The sequence below is a fragment of the Macaca nemestrina genome, chromosome 11, assembly GCF_043159975.1.
Source record: "Macaca nemestrina isolate mMacNem1 chromosome 11, mMacNem.hap1, whole genome shotgun sequence".
In the NCBI taxonomy this organism is placed as follows: domain Eukaryota; kingdom Metazoa; phylum Chordata; class Mammalia; order Primates; family Cercopithecidae; genus Macaca; species Macaca nemestrina.
In genome coordinates this window covers 94,831,606-94,850,101 of record NC_092135.1, presented here as the reverse complement: position 1 = coordinate 94,850,101, position 18,496 = coordinate 94,831,606, and the positions used below count along the sequence as shown (strand labels likewise).

The window sequence follows — 18,496 nt, the reverse complement described above, 5'->3', positions numbered from 1 at the left end:
GGAATAAAAATAAGCTGGACCCAATAGTTACTTTAAATTTTTCCGTAAAAACAATTTAATTCAATATGATTGAAATTCATTTCCTTGTAATTATTTTGCTTTCAATTTATGGAAACACAGACCATGTAGCAAAAATGCCTTAAAAATAGCATTGTTGTTCAAGTAGCCTTTTCTTCCATTGTCTCTGCTATGTCCTAGGGACACAGATAAGGGAAACATTGTCTCAGCCTCAAAGAGCCATGTCTGCTTTCTTTGTCACAATGAATCTGGGGATGCGACATGCTACCTTCAGTGACAATGGTTCCTTAGGGCAGTGATTGTATGTGTGTGTGTAAGTGCCTTTGTGTGTTTGTGTGTGGGGGAGAATGGAAACCACCCTAGGGCAAAATAACAAAATGAAGGGAAGAGTAATTGGAGAAGATTAAATTTGCCAAAAGCCTCTCAGAAAATCACTGTTCTCTGGGTTCCTTATAGAATTATTAAAAAGGAGAAAAATAGGCCTTTCATAAATAAGTGAAAAAACAAATAGCATTTGTGGAAAGAACCCATCTTCATTCATAAGCAATATAGCCAAACGTATTTAAATTAACTCTCTATGACAAGTTTTATCATTATTACTTTCTTACGAATTTATTTGAATCTAAAGTAAACGTCAGCCCTTGACTAGAATGTTCTTTGTTATTCTTTTTGCTTCTCTGAACTTTAAGTCAGAGTCACTTCCTATGGTTTGACTCAGTGCTCATGCAACTTTACATAGTGTCAAAGCCGTTTGGTTTATCTTCTTTAATTTTGTTAGTTTGGGGATTGTCTCCAGGATTTTAATTTGCCTATTTGCTTACCAATTATGCATTCTTTTTCTGCCTCAACTGCAACAGAATTAGGGGTATGATAGTTTATAGATAGCTGGCTCTGACATTCATTCATTCATTAAATATTGGTTGAGGGCCTAAGTGGTACCTACGATGCCAGGTTCTGGGATTATAGAGGTCCCTGCCCTTGAGGAATTTATAATCTCCTGGGAGCAAGATTTAAACAAGCAATACAATCATGCACGCTAAGTGTAATGCCAGAGCAGTTGCTGGGTGCCACTGGGATGTGTGAAAACATATCTAAGATGTGGAACCCAGTCTCGCAAGACTAGAGAAGCAAGATGTAAAGGTTAACCAAGACTGAAGGGTGACTAGCAGTTAGCTCATAGTAGCAAGAGTCTTTTAGATCCTCAGTATATACTTGTTTTTATTATAATAATACATAAATATGTATAAACGTAAACTAGATAAACTCCTTAGGCTTTTGACACTAACAAATTAATATATTTAAAAATTACAAAATACATGCAAACAGAAACCAACACCATTCATGTTAACTGTACAATTTAGTAGTAGCAAACATTATGAGTGCTTCCCTCTGGGCACTGCTTTGAGGGGTTACATTTAACTTTCACCATAACCTCATGGGGTAAGTGCTATGATTATTCCCATCTTAAATGGGAATGTGTAAATGAGGCACAGAGAGGTTCAGTTACCTGCTCAAGGTCACAGAGCCAGTAAGGGGTAGAAATGGGACTCATCTTCGGTCCATTGGATCTGGACCCTCAGCTCCTGAGCACGTGGCTTGCTGCCCCTACATAACAGATGATGGGATAGTTCACATTTTGCCAAAGTGAAATCACCATTTGTGTAGGATTATGGTCCTGGTGGCTGAGGTGCAGGCTCTTTAGAGTTCAGTGTACACTTCAAGAATGGAGGTTTTGCAGTGGCTTAAAGTGGTGGAACAGTGGACTTGGCATGCAGCACAGAACCCCTTATTCAAACTACTGCCAAATTTTGTTTATATGGAAGGCTCAGGTACTGCATTATCGTTGGGCCTCCCTAGGTTCAGTCCTGTCACTTGTCTATTGAGCCCATCTTTATTCTTTTCTCACTGGCCCATGCCAGTACTACACTAACACCAGTGTGATCCTCAGTACAAACATGGGCACTGAAATTAGGCAGAGGTATGTGGTAATAAAGGGCCACTCCGATGAGCCAAAAAAATGCTTTTATGCCAGTTGTTTTAGATTATCATGAAAAGGAAAATACAGGTTAAAGATTCTCACCGAGAACTCTTGAGATCCCAAAGATATTTCCAGTGCTTCAGAGATGCACTGATTAATTGGAGAAATAATGGGAGAAGCAGGAGAGAAAGATAAGAGAGTTTCAGATAGAGGGACTGGTATGTGCAAAGGCCTGGGGGCAGGACAGAGCCTGGCACTTAGAGGAATGGAAACAAGTTTATTGAGATTCTAGAATATGCAGATTAGACAACAGCCAGATAGAGAAGGGGCCTCTCCAGCCACTTTAGAGTGTTTAAACTTGATTCAAAAGGAACCACTGAAAACATCTGTTCATTGCAAAATAACAAGGACCAGGTCTCATGGCTGTCACTTAAGGGTGCATAATAAATACTTGGAATTGCATAGATAAAATTCATAAGAAATTGGTTTGTTTAGTTGGACTGATCATTTGGGTAAAAAATCAAAATCATCCTATTCTAAATTTAGGAAATGTTTTTGTCTCACCCACTCAGTGAGCAAAGCTAAAACAATCCCACTTTGCTGGGACACTTGTGAGGTAAATATTATAAAGAATTTAGACACACAGAAAGATAACAGAAATGTTAACTGATCATGATTCATTCTTGGCTTTTAAGGAATCATACACCTGATTTTAAGGAAGTACAACCTGATTACAACTTCAAAACTCATCTACTGCTGATTACCAGTTAAGCTTATATGGATTGTAAGGGCAACAATCATACTAACATGTGTGGTAAAGGATTTCCATGTGACTGATGCTCCCTTTTAGCACTACGTGAACATTATCTCAATGGGTCCTTAACAGTTGCTCCATGATAGAGTCACTGTAATTATCTTATTTTTCTGAGGAGGGAACCATTATGCACTCGCCAAAGATGAAGTAGATAGCAAGTGGCAAAATGAGGACTCAAACCCCAAGTTTCTGACTCTGTCACTTTAATCATATGTTCTTTACCCACATGGCCTAAAGAAGGCGGCTCTAGAAAAGACTGGATGTAGGGAGGGCAGCCACGTCTCCCTGATGCCAAGGGGAAAGCTTCAAAGACCCCAAATTCTAATCGTGTGAAGGCTCTTTCTTCACTTCTAATAGCTCTCTGCAAGACAGGCCTGCAGACCTCATTGATTCTGAAATAACTGGGTAGGAGATGCCAACTAACAGCTAAATTAGAACTAGCTAATATAAATGTGTTCCATTAATTTAATGACTGGTCAAATAAATGTGGCAATTTAACCAGAATTGTTCTCCTCTTCCGTGTAACTTATGCATTGTTAACTTTGGTGTGATTTGGCACCTCCATTCTTGATCTTCCTTGACGTATACCTGATGAAGTAAGAGTGATGCTTCTTAATTGGCTAAGACAGCCAAGTTCTGATTTTCCTGCTAAAGGTTTTATAATCTTTCCTTTATGATAAGTCTTATTTTATAAAAATAAAGTAGTAATTTTATTTTGAAATACATAAATCATTTCTGAATTGATTCAGGGACACTGAATTCTGCTTTTCTTTTCTTTCCAATCTTGGCTTGAAACTTAGTTTTACTATTTGAACCATAGTTTCATATACAAGTGCAAATACCAATAGTATTTGAGTCTACATGAATCTATTTTCAAATCCTGCACTGAAGTAGTAACTTTTTATTCACTGTGGAATAAAAAATATATATCAAACATAATTTTCACTAGACCTTTTAAATTAGAGTGGTTCTATCTCTCTCATCTTCTCAGGTTTGTAAGGAGCAGTGAAAAAAAATCAGGGAATGTAGAATGTGATGAATTATACAAAGATGGGTTTTAAGTGGCAAGATTGATTGGAAATATTGATAATGAGGTTTATGGAATATATCATATTGTTTCTGTTATACTATCACTTATACTTTTTGTTTGTCCCAAGTGGTTTCTTATAGAGTTTGATGCTATTTCCTCAAATTCATTTGCTTGTATTGTTTTACATAAAGATATATATGGAACTTTATAAACTATATTGTATATATATTATGTGTATATATATTTTTATTTTTAGGTGTGTATGAACATATTTGTGTGTGTGTGTGTGTTTGTATGTATGTATGCATTTAAAGAATGAGAAAGGCTCAAAGAAATCTTGAGAAATCCAGTCCTTGATTCCAGGCACATTCTTTCAGGAATGAAAATATTCTATCCATTTTCCTTTTCTAAATGTCCAGATATATTTAATCACATATTTTTGCTTTAAATTCCCAAAACAAATAAAACGATTAGGTAAAATCACATTAGCTTTAGCTTCCATTTAATAAGGAGGTTTTAAAACATGTTATGCATTAAAAAAAAAAAAAAAAAAGAATGTTTCTCTCGAATCAGGAGAGAACAATATAAATAATAGCATAAGTAGAAAAGCTTCTCTCCTATGCCCCAACTCCCTCTCCCTTTTCAGAACGTCAAGGTCATCACTGATGCAATTGCATTTCAGGATTTTTTTTTGGTAAATGATGAGAGAGGCAATTACAAGCAGTTCTTCTCCACATGACGCTGCCTGGAAGACGAGCAAATTGCATCACTTGATGGATGCCAGCTATTATACACACTGGGCTGGAATCTCCATATAGGGAAAGGAAAACAAACAGAGGGAAGACTGAACAAAACCACCTTTAAATAGGAAGAAGCTATTATGGAAAGAGAAAACAGTGGCTAATTGCTGACAGAATTGAATTTTGCAAAACACTGAATACCATGAAATGTCTGTGAATGTGTATATCCTTTTACACAGTCACACACACATCACCATAATAATTTTTGAGATGGTAAATAAAATGTATGTACCCAAAGCTTAACAAATTCAAATCATACGTTTTCTTTATGAAGCATGGAGTCTGAAAATGGGCCACTTTGTGCCAGAGAGGAGACTTAGGCATTTAATGCTGCAGGGTGTAAACAGATACAGTCCCATACTTGTTTGTATTAAGTAGAAGGTTTTAAAAAGCTGAAATGTATTATTTGATTAAAATGAGGTGTTATGAGAAGTGGTCACTAACATTATAGATGCTTGTAAGTACACAGGAGCCACCTGGTGATGCTGTTTGTTATGAACCACAATTCAGCACATGGCTTTGGGTCCTTGTTGAAGAAGATGTAGTAGGGAAGACGAGGAGGATTTAATCCCGAAGGCAAAAAAGTGCTGCCATCAGAAGGCTGCCTGTCCCTTAAGAGGTCATCCTGGGGACTGTGTCTTAGTGGGGGTCAGTCTATAAAGTCCTTTTCTAGATTCTCTCGTTAATACTACTAGGTTTATGAAAGCAAAGTAATGTTTGTTACCCCCAATTGTGTTTTTGTGACTGGTATTGTGATGTGGGTTAATGTGCAACATAAAAATTTATTAGGAAGATGAAGTTTGATCAGCAAAAGGCAAACATTAGTTTTTATTCTCATCCAAAACTTTATTCTCAACAATGTAGCCATGATTAACCCCTAGCAAAGTGCTTGGGACATAATACAACAATAATATTTGTTTATCAAATCAAGACATAAAACAAGGGCTGAGCGTGGTGGCTCATGCTTGTAATCATAGCACTTTGGGAGGCCAAGGTAGGTAGATTGCTTGAGCCCCGGAGTTCAAGACCAGCCTGGACAACATGGCAAAACGCTGTCTCTACAAAATACACCAAAAAATTAGGTGGGTATAGTGATGTGTGCCTGTGGTGGTCCAAGCTACTCAGGAGGCTGATGTGAGAGGATCACCTGAGCCCAGGGAGGTCAAAGCTGTAGTGAGCTGTGATTACACTGAAGCAGAATATTTCCCTGACCACTTTGTGGTACTTGTGACAGGGGTACCTTGTTTACTCAGCCTGCCACTCTCAACTCCTCGCTGGAAGGAACCCGTGAGCGAATGAGCATGGGAACTGGAGTGAATGAGTGCTGGAACCAGCTGGCTGCTTTGGCACTGGCAGGAGTGAACTCTGTGCAGGCCCTGCAGCGGCATCCAGGCGGGGGTGCCTGCAACTCCCAAAGCCCCCGAGGGCATGTTACAGTGCTCTTTGAACTCTGCCGTCCATGGTTGGGTTAAGTGTTAACAGCTCAGTGGGTCCTTTGCCTTTTTGCATGAAGCAGCTGGCCTCCCCCAGCGAGGGCAAAGGCCAATGTGACAGCCTTTTATATCTGCACTTGTGGCTCCTGAGTTCTAGTTTGGCATCCAGGAAAAATGAGGTCTCACAAACAAGTCGAAGGATGATAAATGCAGGGGATTTTATTGCCGATGAAAATGACTCTCAGTGGGAAGGGGAGCTGAAAAGGGGACGGGATGGGTAGATAATTCCCTGAAGTCCAGCTGTCTCTGGCCAGATTGTCCTCCGAAGTTATGCCATCAAGCTGTCTTTCTGAAATCAAGCTGCTTCTCTCTGACATTCAGCCATAGTCCTGTCTACTAGCTGAGTCTGGGGTTTTTATAGACACAGGATTCGGTGGAGGAGGGCCATGGGTGGTTTAGGAAAAGGCAACATTTGAGTGGGAAAACAGGGATATAAGTTCTCACTTTGGGGCACAGTTTCAGGCTTTTCAGCTTGAGTATGGGGTTTTGCTCAGAACCTGCCCTTTTCTGCCTAGAATTTCTCTGCCCCCTTCCTCTATCATTGTATCAGCACCACTGCACTCCAACCTGGGTGACAGAGTGAGACTCTGTCTCAAAAAAAAAAAAAAAAAAAAAAAGTAGAAAAAAAAGAAAGAAAGGAAACAGGTTGCTTTTCAAACTTGAGTTTGTTTTGCTCAGTATTGTTATCTCCAGCCCTTAGCATAGTCTATGATGCTTAGAAAGTGTTGAATAGATGAATGAGAGAATGAGACATACAATTGCCAAGGTGAAAGAAAATGAGAGGAAAATTAATTTTAAATTTAAAGAGTCATGCTTTATGTGAAACAGATTTTTTTTTAAATATACATTCCTATGGCAATGGGCTTTTAATTATGGTTTTGATTCAGGCATTTATTATTTTAAGATAGAAACTGGTTGCATAATTATTTATTGAATGGAAGAATTACCGAATTATTTCAGCCAAGACTCCCTACACAAGGTGTTGTTAATTTTCGTCAGAGAATCTAGAAAGGTAATTGTCCTTCCGCACTTATCTTGAGATCTGTTGCCGTGAGCGCCTCTGTTTTCTTACTCCTCAGGTGTGGAATCCATAGCATGTTCCCTTTACATTTAGCTGCCCTAAATGCTCACTCTGACTGCTGCAGAAAGTTGTTATCATCAGGTAAGTAAAACCATTAGCAGAAATGAGGCTTAATGTGTCCTGTACATGAGTCAATGGCTTCAGGTGTCTGGTCAGAGTGAGTGGCTGCCTGTGCTTCATGTCATTACCTGACTTGTCAGGATGAGTTGTGTTCCTCAACTAACTGCATGTGACAGCTCCCAACAATCCTTGGTGTTAAAGCTGTTTGAATGTCATTATTCCTGCCCCAGAATGAGAGTCTTGCCTGCTTTTCAAGTTAAAGCTTGGGTGTTCTAGGGTGAAAAGAAGCAGGGATGGCCAGAGTTTATAGAAAAGTTACGTCACAGAAGAAGGAAAAGTCTTTGAGGTTTAAAATGATGGATTAGCATTTAATATTTTTCAACAAAGGAAAAAGGTTAAATACCCTACATCTGGTGGTAGAAAACGTCATGTTACTTTCCCACTCCCTGGGCATTGAAAAATCACTATGGCTGATTTCCTCCAACTAGGTTTAATTTCGATTTTTTAAATATGAGACTATTTGGAGCCAAGAGATTGTTTCTGGTTTGGAGCTTTGCTAATCTTTCTTATCACTACCTCTGCCAACTGTCATATATTAAGAAATTCCTGGGCTTTCAAAAGTGGTAGAGTTCTGCAAGGCAAAGATTGTTTATGAATTAATTCATCAGATATCCCAGAGGCATTTTTTTTCCTTTAAGTACTTTACCTATGGCTGATTCTGCTTTCACTGCTGTTGGCATGTTTAGAAAATAATCCCTGCATGCAAGCATGTTTCCCAACTCTTAAACCAACTGAAAGGTTGAAATATACTTCAGAAAATGTCTAGTCCAGCATGCTAAGATTATTCCTTTGCCTCCATGTTTTGTCCATGAGTTCTATCTGCCTGTCGATTGCCCTACTTATCTCAAATTGGTTTCATAAATTTCTATCCTGGGATTAAAAAATGGGGCTGTGGTTCACCCAGGGCTGAATGTTAAAATAAATCCTTCTTGACTTCACGGTTCTTCCTATAAAATTGACAAGCTTGAGCAGTTACCATTCGTTTCCATGACAACCTCTTTCTGACTACAATTGCTTGCATTCTGGTTTTTCTACTAACTGATTTTTCTGTCTCTGCAATGTTTCTTGTGGTTTAACTAGGACAAAAGTATAGCATAGTATCCTTGTTTAGTAATGAGCACGTGCTGTCTGCAGGCTTTGAAATAGACACCCCAGATAAATTTGGAAGAACGTGCCTTCATGCTGCTGCTGCAGGAGGGTGAGTAGTTAGCAATTCTAGTTAATTTATGACTTAATTACTAATTCATCTTTATCGACTTAAGTTGTCTGTGAATCAAAGGCAATTTCCTTAGTAAAATAAGTAAGAATTATTTCTACCGACGATCAAATATCTCTATGTTATATTTCCCCACATCACGTGCATTTTGTTTCACCAAAGAAAAATTATTAGCCCATCTCAAATAACAAATAGTTTTTTTTGTTTTCTTCTTTCTCTTTTCTTTCTTTTCTTTTTTTAAATTATAGATTTTCAGGCTATAGAATACATATCTGTTACTCCATATACCAAAAGAAAATAATTTGAAATTTGTTCCTAGGTTTTTCCTCTTTTGTTGCTGGTATGTGGGTGATAATCAAAAGAATCAAGGATTGAATTAATTTATGTTCATTTATAGACATTTTTTCATTATTTCAAATATGATTTTTAGTCTTTTAATGATTAAATGTGAACATAGGTCAAGAAAACCCAAAAGACAGGCAATTCTTACCTTTTTTTTAAGTTGTAAAGAGAATTTTTCCTCAGCTACTTTCTTTTCACATACCAGTGGTAAGATTGAAGCTCTGATCAATATGTTATTGATATATGTGACCACACATGGACTAAACATGGCATCTCTTGGATGACCTTGTTTGGGGAAGATGTTGGTTCTTAATCAGGTTCCTGGTCCTTAAGGAACAGCAATGCTTCTCCATTTGTCATTTGTATATTACCAAAGTCATTACCTATTTATCAGAGGTGGATGAATGGTGACACTTTAGGGCTCCTTATTTACGTGAGTCCCTTCTGAATTCTTATAACTAGATTTGTAGTCATAATTTTGTATTATTTTTTTAAAAGACCCCTTCCCCCACCTCAGCCCCCACACTGTATGAGCTTCATGAGCCACACAAGTTGGATCTGCTACTGCCTTTGATCCTTTGGCATCATTCAGTAAGAGACAGGTGCTTTATATCAGCTGGGGTGCTATACCAACACATACTTATCTTAAAAAGTTCTTATATGTTATGATTGAAAGAGCTATTTCTCTGAGAAGGTAGCTATAAAGGGTGGGTGTAGGATGAGGAGAGCCCTACTCAGGTTTATCATTGAGGTGATTTTTCTTATTTAAATTATAGTAATAATTCCAGGCCACTTCTAGCATCCTAAGTTTAGAACAATGATGGACAATTGTCTCTTTTTTATGCTCACATTTAAAAAATATCACACCTGTACAGAAAGTGACAACATACAATTCCAGATTCATGTCTGAAATTCTATTAGAATTACTATTTAGCTACATGCCCTTTAATAGGAAAAAATCACTTTGATGGGTCCTTTTCTCTCTACTAAATATGATTTATTGCTTCTGCAAATGATAAAGAAGCTATGGAAGATCACTGTGCTCCATGACATCATTTTCAACCTTGGTTCTGCACATTTATTTGCGTAAATTACAAAGACAGGGAAATACAGTTGTTTTATTTTCCATTAAGGAGTGTCTGGGTTGAAAGTAGTTATCATAGTGAATTCATTCTGCTGTGATAGAAGGTAACGCCCATCCACTCTGGCTCATTGTTTAAAGGTGACATGAAATTATTATAGGTTTAAGTGGTTGTTTCATAAACTCTTGATGGTTTTGAAAAAGAATTTTAGGATAAGTGATGAAACCATCACCGGAGGGTTTAATCATGTAATAATCATTAAATTTCTTAGTCATGGAATTGAAAATGTTCCACCAAGCTCTTTAATCTATTGATTCATTAGCTTTGAAAAAGGAATCATAGGAACTTTAGATCCTTACCATATGTCATTACTCTAATATGTTCAGGTTTTTATTAGCCGAATTTAGACCGGGAGCTATCTTTTCATCTTGTCCTGCACTCTGCAGAAAATAGCTCTTGCTGAAGATAGGCCAGTAATTGATCTCTTCCATCTTAATGATGTTTTCCCTGTCTTTCTAGTAATGTGGAATGTATAAAACTCTTGCAAAGCAGCGGAGCAGATTTCCATAAAAAGGACAAGTGTGGGAGGTATGTAATCAGAGAGTTCTGCTTCAAGTGCTTAAATAAAAGGAAGTAGGAGTGGTCTATCTGGTAATCAAGTGATGTTGAAATGGTAAACTGGGAAGTTAGCCGCGGGGATTCCATCCTCCTCGGAAGGAAGTCCTTTCTCATAGAGGTTGCCAACAAAGCAAATAACAAGCCACAAAGAAAGCATCTCCACTCACAGCTGCTGTTTAGATGTGCCAATTGTCTCTCTTTTTTTTTCAGTTAAAAGACAAAACAAAACTCCTACATGGATATAGTTTGGAAAATCCTGTTTCTAGCAGAGTGGAATACATAAGTCCTACTCATAAGATCTAGAATATTTTATTATATGTATTGAACATTTCATCTTGGGATGAATTTTCAGCCATGTTTAAAACATTAAGTACACATGTTTAAAACATTAAGTGCATACACACCACCAATGGGTCATAGAACTCTTCTTACTTTAATGATCCTTTATATAAGTAAATGATGCCATGATGCTAGCTGGTACGTGGATATATATTTTTCATGTATATACATATGTATAATTTTTTTTTCCCATTGTATCTCTTTACCCTTCCTTTCTACATGTACCCTCCTTCTCTGGGGTTGCCACAAATTTCTCCTCTTACCAACTTGTCTAAGGCAACTCCTACCCGCCCTCAGATTTATGTCAGTGACACCTCCTTGTGCACCGATGGGCGTGCACCGATGGGCATGCCCCTCTTCTCTGCTCCTCTAGCACCCTAATCATTCATGACTGCAAAGTACCTCATGCTGTTCTTGTGGACTCTGACTCCTTGTCTCTCTCCCTGTTACGGGAAAGGGCTCCCCATCCAGACCCCAAGAGAGGGTTCTTGGATCTTGCGCAAGAAAGAATTCAGGGCGAGTCCATAGAGTAAAGTGAAAGCAAGTTTATTAAGAAAGTAAAGAAATGAAAGAATGGCTACTCCATAGACAGAGTAGCTCCAAGGGCTGCTGGTGGCCCATTTTTATAGTTACTTCTTGATTATATGCTAAACAAGGGGTGGATTATTCATGCCTCCCCTTTTTACACCATATAGGGTAATTTCCTGATGTTGCCATGGCATTTGTAAACTGTCATGGCGCTGGTGAGAGTGTAGCAGTGAGGACAACCAGAGGTCATTCCTGTTGCCATCTTGATTTTGGTGGGTTTTGACCGGCTTCTTTACTGCAACCTGTTTCATCAGCAAGGTCTTTATGACCTATATCTTGTGCTGACCTCCTGTCTTATCTTATGACTTAGAATGCCTAAGCATCTGGGAATGCAGCCCAGTAGGTCTCAGCCTCATCTTACCCAGCCCTTATTCAAGATGGAGTTGCTATGGTTCACATGTCTCTGACATCCCCACCTGACTGTGAGCCTCCTCAGGACAAGAACTGGGTATCATTTTCTCTCTATCTTTGGGCCCTGTCGTGAGGTTCTTACCTAGTAATTTTCAGTCTATTTAAAACATATGCAATCCAATATGTAAAATATTTAAAATTTCCTTCTCTTGAACTAAAGATGAGAAAAATCAATTAGTGAGAGAGCCCATAAATTGACTATAAAATATGAAATAGTTATACTTGAAAATTGATCATTTGTTTATTATTCTTTGACTATCAGCTGGTCATACCAGAAAAACTGCTGCACAATTGAGAGTTAAAAATAAGTAATGTACAGCAAATTACTTTATATTTCTGTAGTCTTGCCCTTTACAAGGTGCTTGTGTTTTCTGATACTAACTCTATGAGGTATGTGGGGATGCTGTTACCCCTTTTAGTAGATGAGAAAGCTGAGCCCAAATAAACTAAATGATTTATACGTGTACACAGAATTTTAGACCTAGCAGGACCTTAGAGTGTTTATATTTGGGCTCTGTCATGAGGTTGTTACCTGATAATTTTCAGTCTAATTAAAACATGTGTAATCCAATAGGTAAAATATTTAAAATTTCTTTTTTTTTGAACTAAAGAGGAGAAAAATCAACTAGTAAGAGAGAAACTAAATGATTTGCACATATACACAGAATTTTAGACCTAGAAGGACCTTAGGTAGGGCACAGTAGCTCAAAAGTTCTTATTGAATTAAGGGTGAAGAAGTCAAGATCCAGAGAGGGGATGTGATTTGGGCCAGCTTGCACATCTGCCAATGCCAGAACCCAGGGCTTCTGATTCGGATTCGGATTCTGCATTGTTCTTGCCATTAACCAACATCCCTACCCTCAAGGAGCTTGCAGTTCAGTGGGGAGGATGAGACAATACACCAGTGCTAAAATCAAGGCAGTATGTGATGAGAACTCAAGAGAGACCCAGAGAGTAGCTAAGCCATCTCAGACAAAATAAAGAGAACTAGCCCCTGGAACAAGATGATGAGTGGGGTTTTGATGGGTGGAAGTGATTCATGAATGGGCATTCCTGGGGGTAAACCAACCTGGACAAAGGTTGGGGGGAAGTGTGAACATGATCCAGAAAGCCTCAAGTCATCCGCTTTGGTTATTCTAATGGGTACATCTAGGGGAGAGAGATATCCCATCAAAAGGAGATTGGGACCAGTTTTGGAAGGTCTACAATTCTAGGCTGAGGAATCAAGTCTTTGGTTAGTAGAGAGAACTGAAGGTTTTAGAACACGATTGTTATATGTGGGTATTGCACCTTAAAAAAAATTCTTCATTTATACTAACTAGAAATTATGGACACTTGGTTAGAGCTAAGGAAGCCAATAGGATGGGCTGGCAATGGTCCAAAAAAGCAATAATGTAGACCTGAACTAGGATGGGCTCTAAGAAGGAAAAGAAAGGACAGATCCATGGTAGATGGCCTCGTTTGAAGCCACTGTCTTTATAGCCTCACTTCCAGTTTATACAGGTTAAGCACCCCTCATCTGAAAATCCAAATTCTGAAATGCTCCAAAATCTGAAACGTTTGGGGCACTGACATAATGTTCGAAGGAAATGCTCATTGGAACATTTTGAATTTTGGATTTTTGAATAAAAGATGCTCAACCATCCAAAACACTTCTAGTTCCAAGCATTTCAGATAAGGGATACCTAACTTGTGTAGTTAAAGGAAGGCATGACAGCACTTTGGGAGGCCGAGATGGGCGGATCACGAGGTCAGGAGATCGAGACTATCCTGGCTAACATGGTGAAACCCCGTCTCTACTAAGAAATACAAAAAATAGCCGGGTGAGGTGGCGGGCGCCTGTAGTCCCAGCTACTCGGGAGGCTGAGGCCGGAGAATGGCGTGAACCCGGGAGGCGGAGCTTTCAGTGAGCTGAGATCCGGCCACTGCACTCCAGCCCAGGCGACAGAGCGAGACTCCGTCTCAAAAAAAAAAAAAAAAAAAAAGGAAGGCATGACTTTGATCTCCACACACTGTGAGAGTCTAAGAGCTTTCCATGCCCCTAGGCATACTGCTGCCCATGCTAGTGCTAACAACGGGCCTGTTTTCCAGACTGAATGAAGTAATAAATTGCTGTTTGTTTTTCAGGACCCCTTTGCACTATGCAGCTGCGAATTGTCATTTCCACTGTATTGAGACATTAGTGACCACAGGGGCCAACGTTAATGAAACAGATGACTGGGGACGCACAGCTTTGCATTATGCCGCTGCATCAGACATGGATAGAAAGTAAAAACAGCTTTGCTCATGCTTCCTCTGGGAACAGAGTTGGGGAGTGGTGGGGAAGGATTGCTAAGTTTTCTTCATATCACCTCATGGAAAAAGAGTTAGACTAACCCAAAAGAGTTAGATTTGCTTCATTCCAAACCTGGGCTTTCCTTTTCTGGTCAATTTATGTTTGATTATTACATGTCACTGCACAATTACTTCTCTGTTCTTTGGGTTGAATCCCAAGTGTAGCTGTCAAGCTCGAGTTTATGGTTCATTCAAAATCTGTTGTAATTTATTTTGACATATACCATAGTTTTCATCATCACCACTTAAATGCTTCATTTGCTATAAAACTTACATTTGCTAATATATATGTCATATGTCAAAAACATCCACCCATGCATAATCCCAACAGCCTTTAAATTCAGCGTCAATACATGTAAACTAGGCACCATTGCTCCAAACCTGGGCATGAATGCTCTTTCAGGAGCTAGAGGAGAGGAAGTTGGTTGCTCAGGGTATGTTTGGATTCTAGGTGGATAGGAATGGAAAACAGAAATAAGTGAAGCAGTTCAAGGGAAGAAGGTGGGAGAGATGCCCACAGTTGATGAAATTGTTCTTGGAAGCTTAAGGAAGGGCCTCCTTCATAGGAATACTTTTAGGTGACCCTGTTTGAAGAACTATTGAATTATTTGCTGCCTTGTGCTGTGAAATTGATTCTGGGTCAGTGCTAATTGCTTTTCTTGTAGAGCAATGGCTTTTAGATGGTGACCCACAGTGAGAAATACCATCTTACAGTCATGACCCAATATGCACATTCACATGTATATAGTTTAGTATGTAAAGTGGAAATAAAGTTTTCATAAAATCATATTTACTTTTACCATATGTGATGCATTCTGACATATTCTGTATTTCATTAGATAAAAAATATTGCTGACTACAACCCACTAAGTCGATTTCACAATTCAGTAATGGCTTATGATCTGTAGTTTGAAAAATACTGCTTGTTTCCTCTTCATAGTTATATAATAAATAGAAATAATAATATCAGATGTAGCGTTCTGATCCCTTAGGCGTACAGGTTATTAACAAACATTGCTTAACAAACATTTATTGAGCATCTACTATGTGCCAAGCTCCAGACAATTCACTTGGAATAGATTGGGGGTGGTGAAAAGGCTGGGGAAACAATACACTTCCTCTGTTAAGAGCTGGAAAAGGAATTTTGGATGGTGAAGAATTGTTCTGGCAGATGAAGGGTGAATAGGACCCCATTTCTGGACAAATGAGATGCTGAGCTGGTAAGGAGGCAGTGGGGAATGTGGTAGGAGTCAAAGAAGTTTCAGCTAAGTCACTACTTCTTTACTTGGGAAGTTTAGAATGTTTATAGAAAGGTGGGCAACTTGATTGTTAACTTAATTGCTGATACTTAAGTGGAAGTTTTAAGAAATCATATTCTCAGTTGGATCCTTGGGAGAGAATAGATTTATGGGATGGCTTTGGAGAGAACCATGTGTATCTTCAGTGAAAATCAGTGGTGCTTGTTTCTTCTGGGTTGGGGTAAAAATCATTAAGATATAAATTGCACCAAAACCATTAACAGCTTTGCCATTTAAAAAAATTAATTGCAATTTTTTTCTGTCCTTTATGCTGAGAAGTAAGACTATCTTAGGAAATGCCCATGAAAATTCAGAAGAACTTGAAAGAGCCAGGGAGCTGAAGGAAAAGGAAGCCACACTGTAAGTTTCTTCTCAGCTTAAGAACAAGGTGCCATTTCTGACGCTGCTTCTGCTTCTCTGAGTTGCCACGTTGCCTGCCTTAGTATTTTGGGGTTTCACTTGGAATCTTGAGGAAGTGATAGGGGTTTGCCTTTAATGGGAAAGAAACTATTCTTTTAATACAGCCTTCAATTCTACTGTTTTCACACAGGGAACTTTCTAAAATTGTAAGCTTTGCTTCAGCAACCACTGTGATTGGTCAGTGGTTTTTAGGACCTGGTGTCCTAAATATCATTTCTGACTGCGATGCATCATGTACCAGTGAAGACAGATGAAGCCTCCTCTGAGAGCCTTAGGTTCTGCTTTTATGACCTGGGGACATCTATTTAGCAGATCCTATTTTAAAAGGTCTTAATACTTTGGTGTGAAATAGCCATTTGTGCTTTCCCCTCCCCCAGCCCACACCCACATCAATTTAGGAAGAGCCTCCTGCTCCTGCAAAAGGCTGCTCCTGGGCCCCTCATCCCACCTGCCTCTCCCTGGCTTCTAACAGAGACATAGCTCTTTGCTGTGGCAGGGGTGGGAGTACCTGCCATCACTCAGGGCTGTAGATGCACAGGAACCTCCAGCTTCATCCTCTGAGAGTCCTTTCCGCACCACAGGTCACAGTGAGAAGCTTACAGTGCTCAGTGCAGTACCTAGCACATAGTCAATATTCAATAGCTGTTGAGTAGATGAACAAACGAACGAATTGGTACCCACACCTTGTGCCTCACCCCTGTGGAATCCAGTGGATATGGTGCTCTATGAGTCTGCAGGCACATTGTTGTTAACTTATTTATTCTTTCATTGTCAGATGACCCAGTTTTTCTGTGGCCTGAATGCCTGTGTCTACTCCAGGGTCTTCCCACCCTACACTATGCTCCTCCCATGCCCAGACTGTTGTGGAAAGGTATAGTTAGAGAGTGTGGCTCCAATGCAGGTTGTGGGACCTAACTCTGATGGTAATTGGGGTGGGGACAGGAAATGCAGCAGCTAATAAAGTAGGATGATCAGAGTTTTGCTTTGATACCCCCAAATTTAAAATAACAATACTGGCCGGGCGCGGTGGCTCAAGCCTGTAATCCCAGCACTTTGGGAGGCCGAGACGGGCGGATCACGAGGTCAGGAGATCGAGACCATCCTGGCTAACACGGTGAAACCCCGTCTCTACTAAAAAATACAAAAAACTAGCCAGGCGAGGTGGCGGGCGCCTGTAGTCCCAGCTACTCGGGAGGCTGAGGCAGGAGAATGGCGGGAACCCGGGAGGCGGAGCTTGCAGTGAGCTGAGATCCGGCCACAGCACTCCAGCCTGGGGGACAGAGCGAGACTCCGCCTCAAAAAAAAAAAAAAAAAAAAAAAAAAAAAAAAAAATAAAATAACAATACTAAAAGGCTGTAGCATCTTAAGCCACTGCAGCAAATGCCCCCTTTTCCAGTGAACTGCAAGCTTGCCCTGAGCCAGACAAGCTGATGGAGAGGGAGGGGACAAGAAAGGCAGGGGGCAGGAGGAACCAGCTGCCTGAGAGTTCTTCTATGCAAAGGGAGGCCACTCCCTGTATCCAGATACGCCTCTGACCTCATGTGCGTCTGTTGGCTTTGCATCATAATTGCCAAATTAGTAGGCCCTGGGAAGAGAAAAAAAATAAGCATTCCCAGCTAAAACACGGAATTCATGTTTTCCTTACAAACAATGTGGAGAATATCCAAGTTCTACATTACTTTTATTATAATACTACTATTGGCAGTATATATAGTTCAACTGTGTTACAAATTCAATTTATCAACTAATTTTTGGGATATAATCCATTCAGAAACTGGGAATTGTGTGTCCACTAGCATGTTATTCCTATTGAGTGATTTCATTTAAAGAGCCAAATTCAATTTACAGTGAGTCATACCTGGGATCCTTTCCATGGGCATTTAATTAACAGAATGAAAAAGAACTTCCTTCCTTATAAGGTGCAAATGACCGAAGAGGGAATAATAGCAAGACTCTAAGAATAGTTTGATTTATTATTGACATGTGGGTATTTGGTTTTTTTTTTTTTAACATATATGGCTTTCATCAGTTTTTCTAGAAATCGAAGTATCTGTTTTAATTGTCCCTGTGTGTAATTGACTTTTCTCCTTTTGGGTTATACCAAAAGATAGGTAAATGCCATTTAAAAGTTTTTGGGTAAAACGTAGAAATTTTCTATTGGAAGGTCTTATTTAATGTATGGGTTGATATTTAGAATGTTAACATTTTGATTTGAGTATGAAATTGAATCAGCTTGGTCTTGTAAAGGACATGTTTGTCCCATTGTCACAAGGATAATGCTGATGCTCTGAAGCAGCACTTCCTGACTAGCGACTCCCTCTTTCCCAGCAGGACTGGACCATTTGCGGTAGGCCCTGAACAGAACTTATTACATCCCTGGGTACTTGTGAACTAGAGTTTTGGGCTCTTCAGTGAAGGTGGAGCCGTGCTCCTTCCTCTAAGCTTTCCAAAGACTGTGGCTTTTTCAGAAAAATTACAACTGCCTGAAAGGGCTTTAAACTTTTTTTTTTTTCC

General features: G+C 39.3%; 1 protein-coding gene across 6 annotated transcripts in view; it reads left to right on the top strand.

The window, feature by feature from the left end:
* Window positions 1–18,496, top strand: part of LOC105468161 (ankyrin repeat domain 44) — a 325,806-nt gene that overhangs the window by 213,981 nt on the left and 93,329 nt on the right. For 3 of the 6 annotated variants that reach the window (XM_071073123.1, XM_011718202.3, XM_011718205.3), the window contains exons 11-15: window positions 7,213–7,295; window positions 8,415–8,532; window positions 10,494–10,562; window positions 14,058–14,198; window positions 15,842–15,922. In XM_071073123.1, the coding sequence (XP_070929224.1) occupies window positions 7,213–7,295; window positions 8,415–8,532; window positions 10,494–10,562; window positions 14,058–14,198; window positions 15,842–15,922 (492 nt within the window). The remainder of the gene's footprint in view (window positions 1–7,212; window positions 7,296–8,414; window positions 8,533–10,493; window positions 10,563–14,057; window positions 14,199–15,841; window positions 15,923–18,496) is intronic. The other 3 variants (XM_011718206.3, XM_011718203.3, XM_071073124.1) reach the window with 1 other exon arrangement.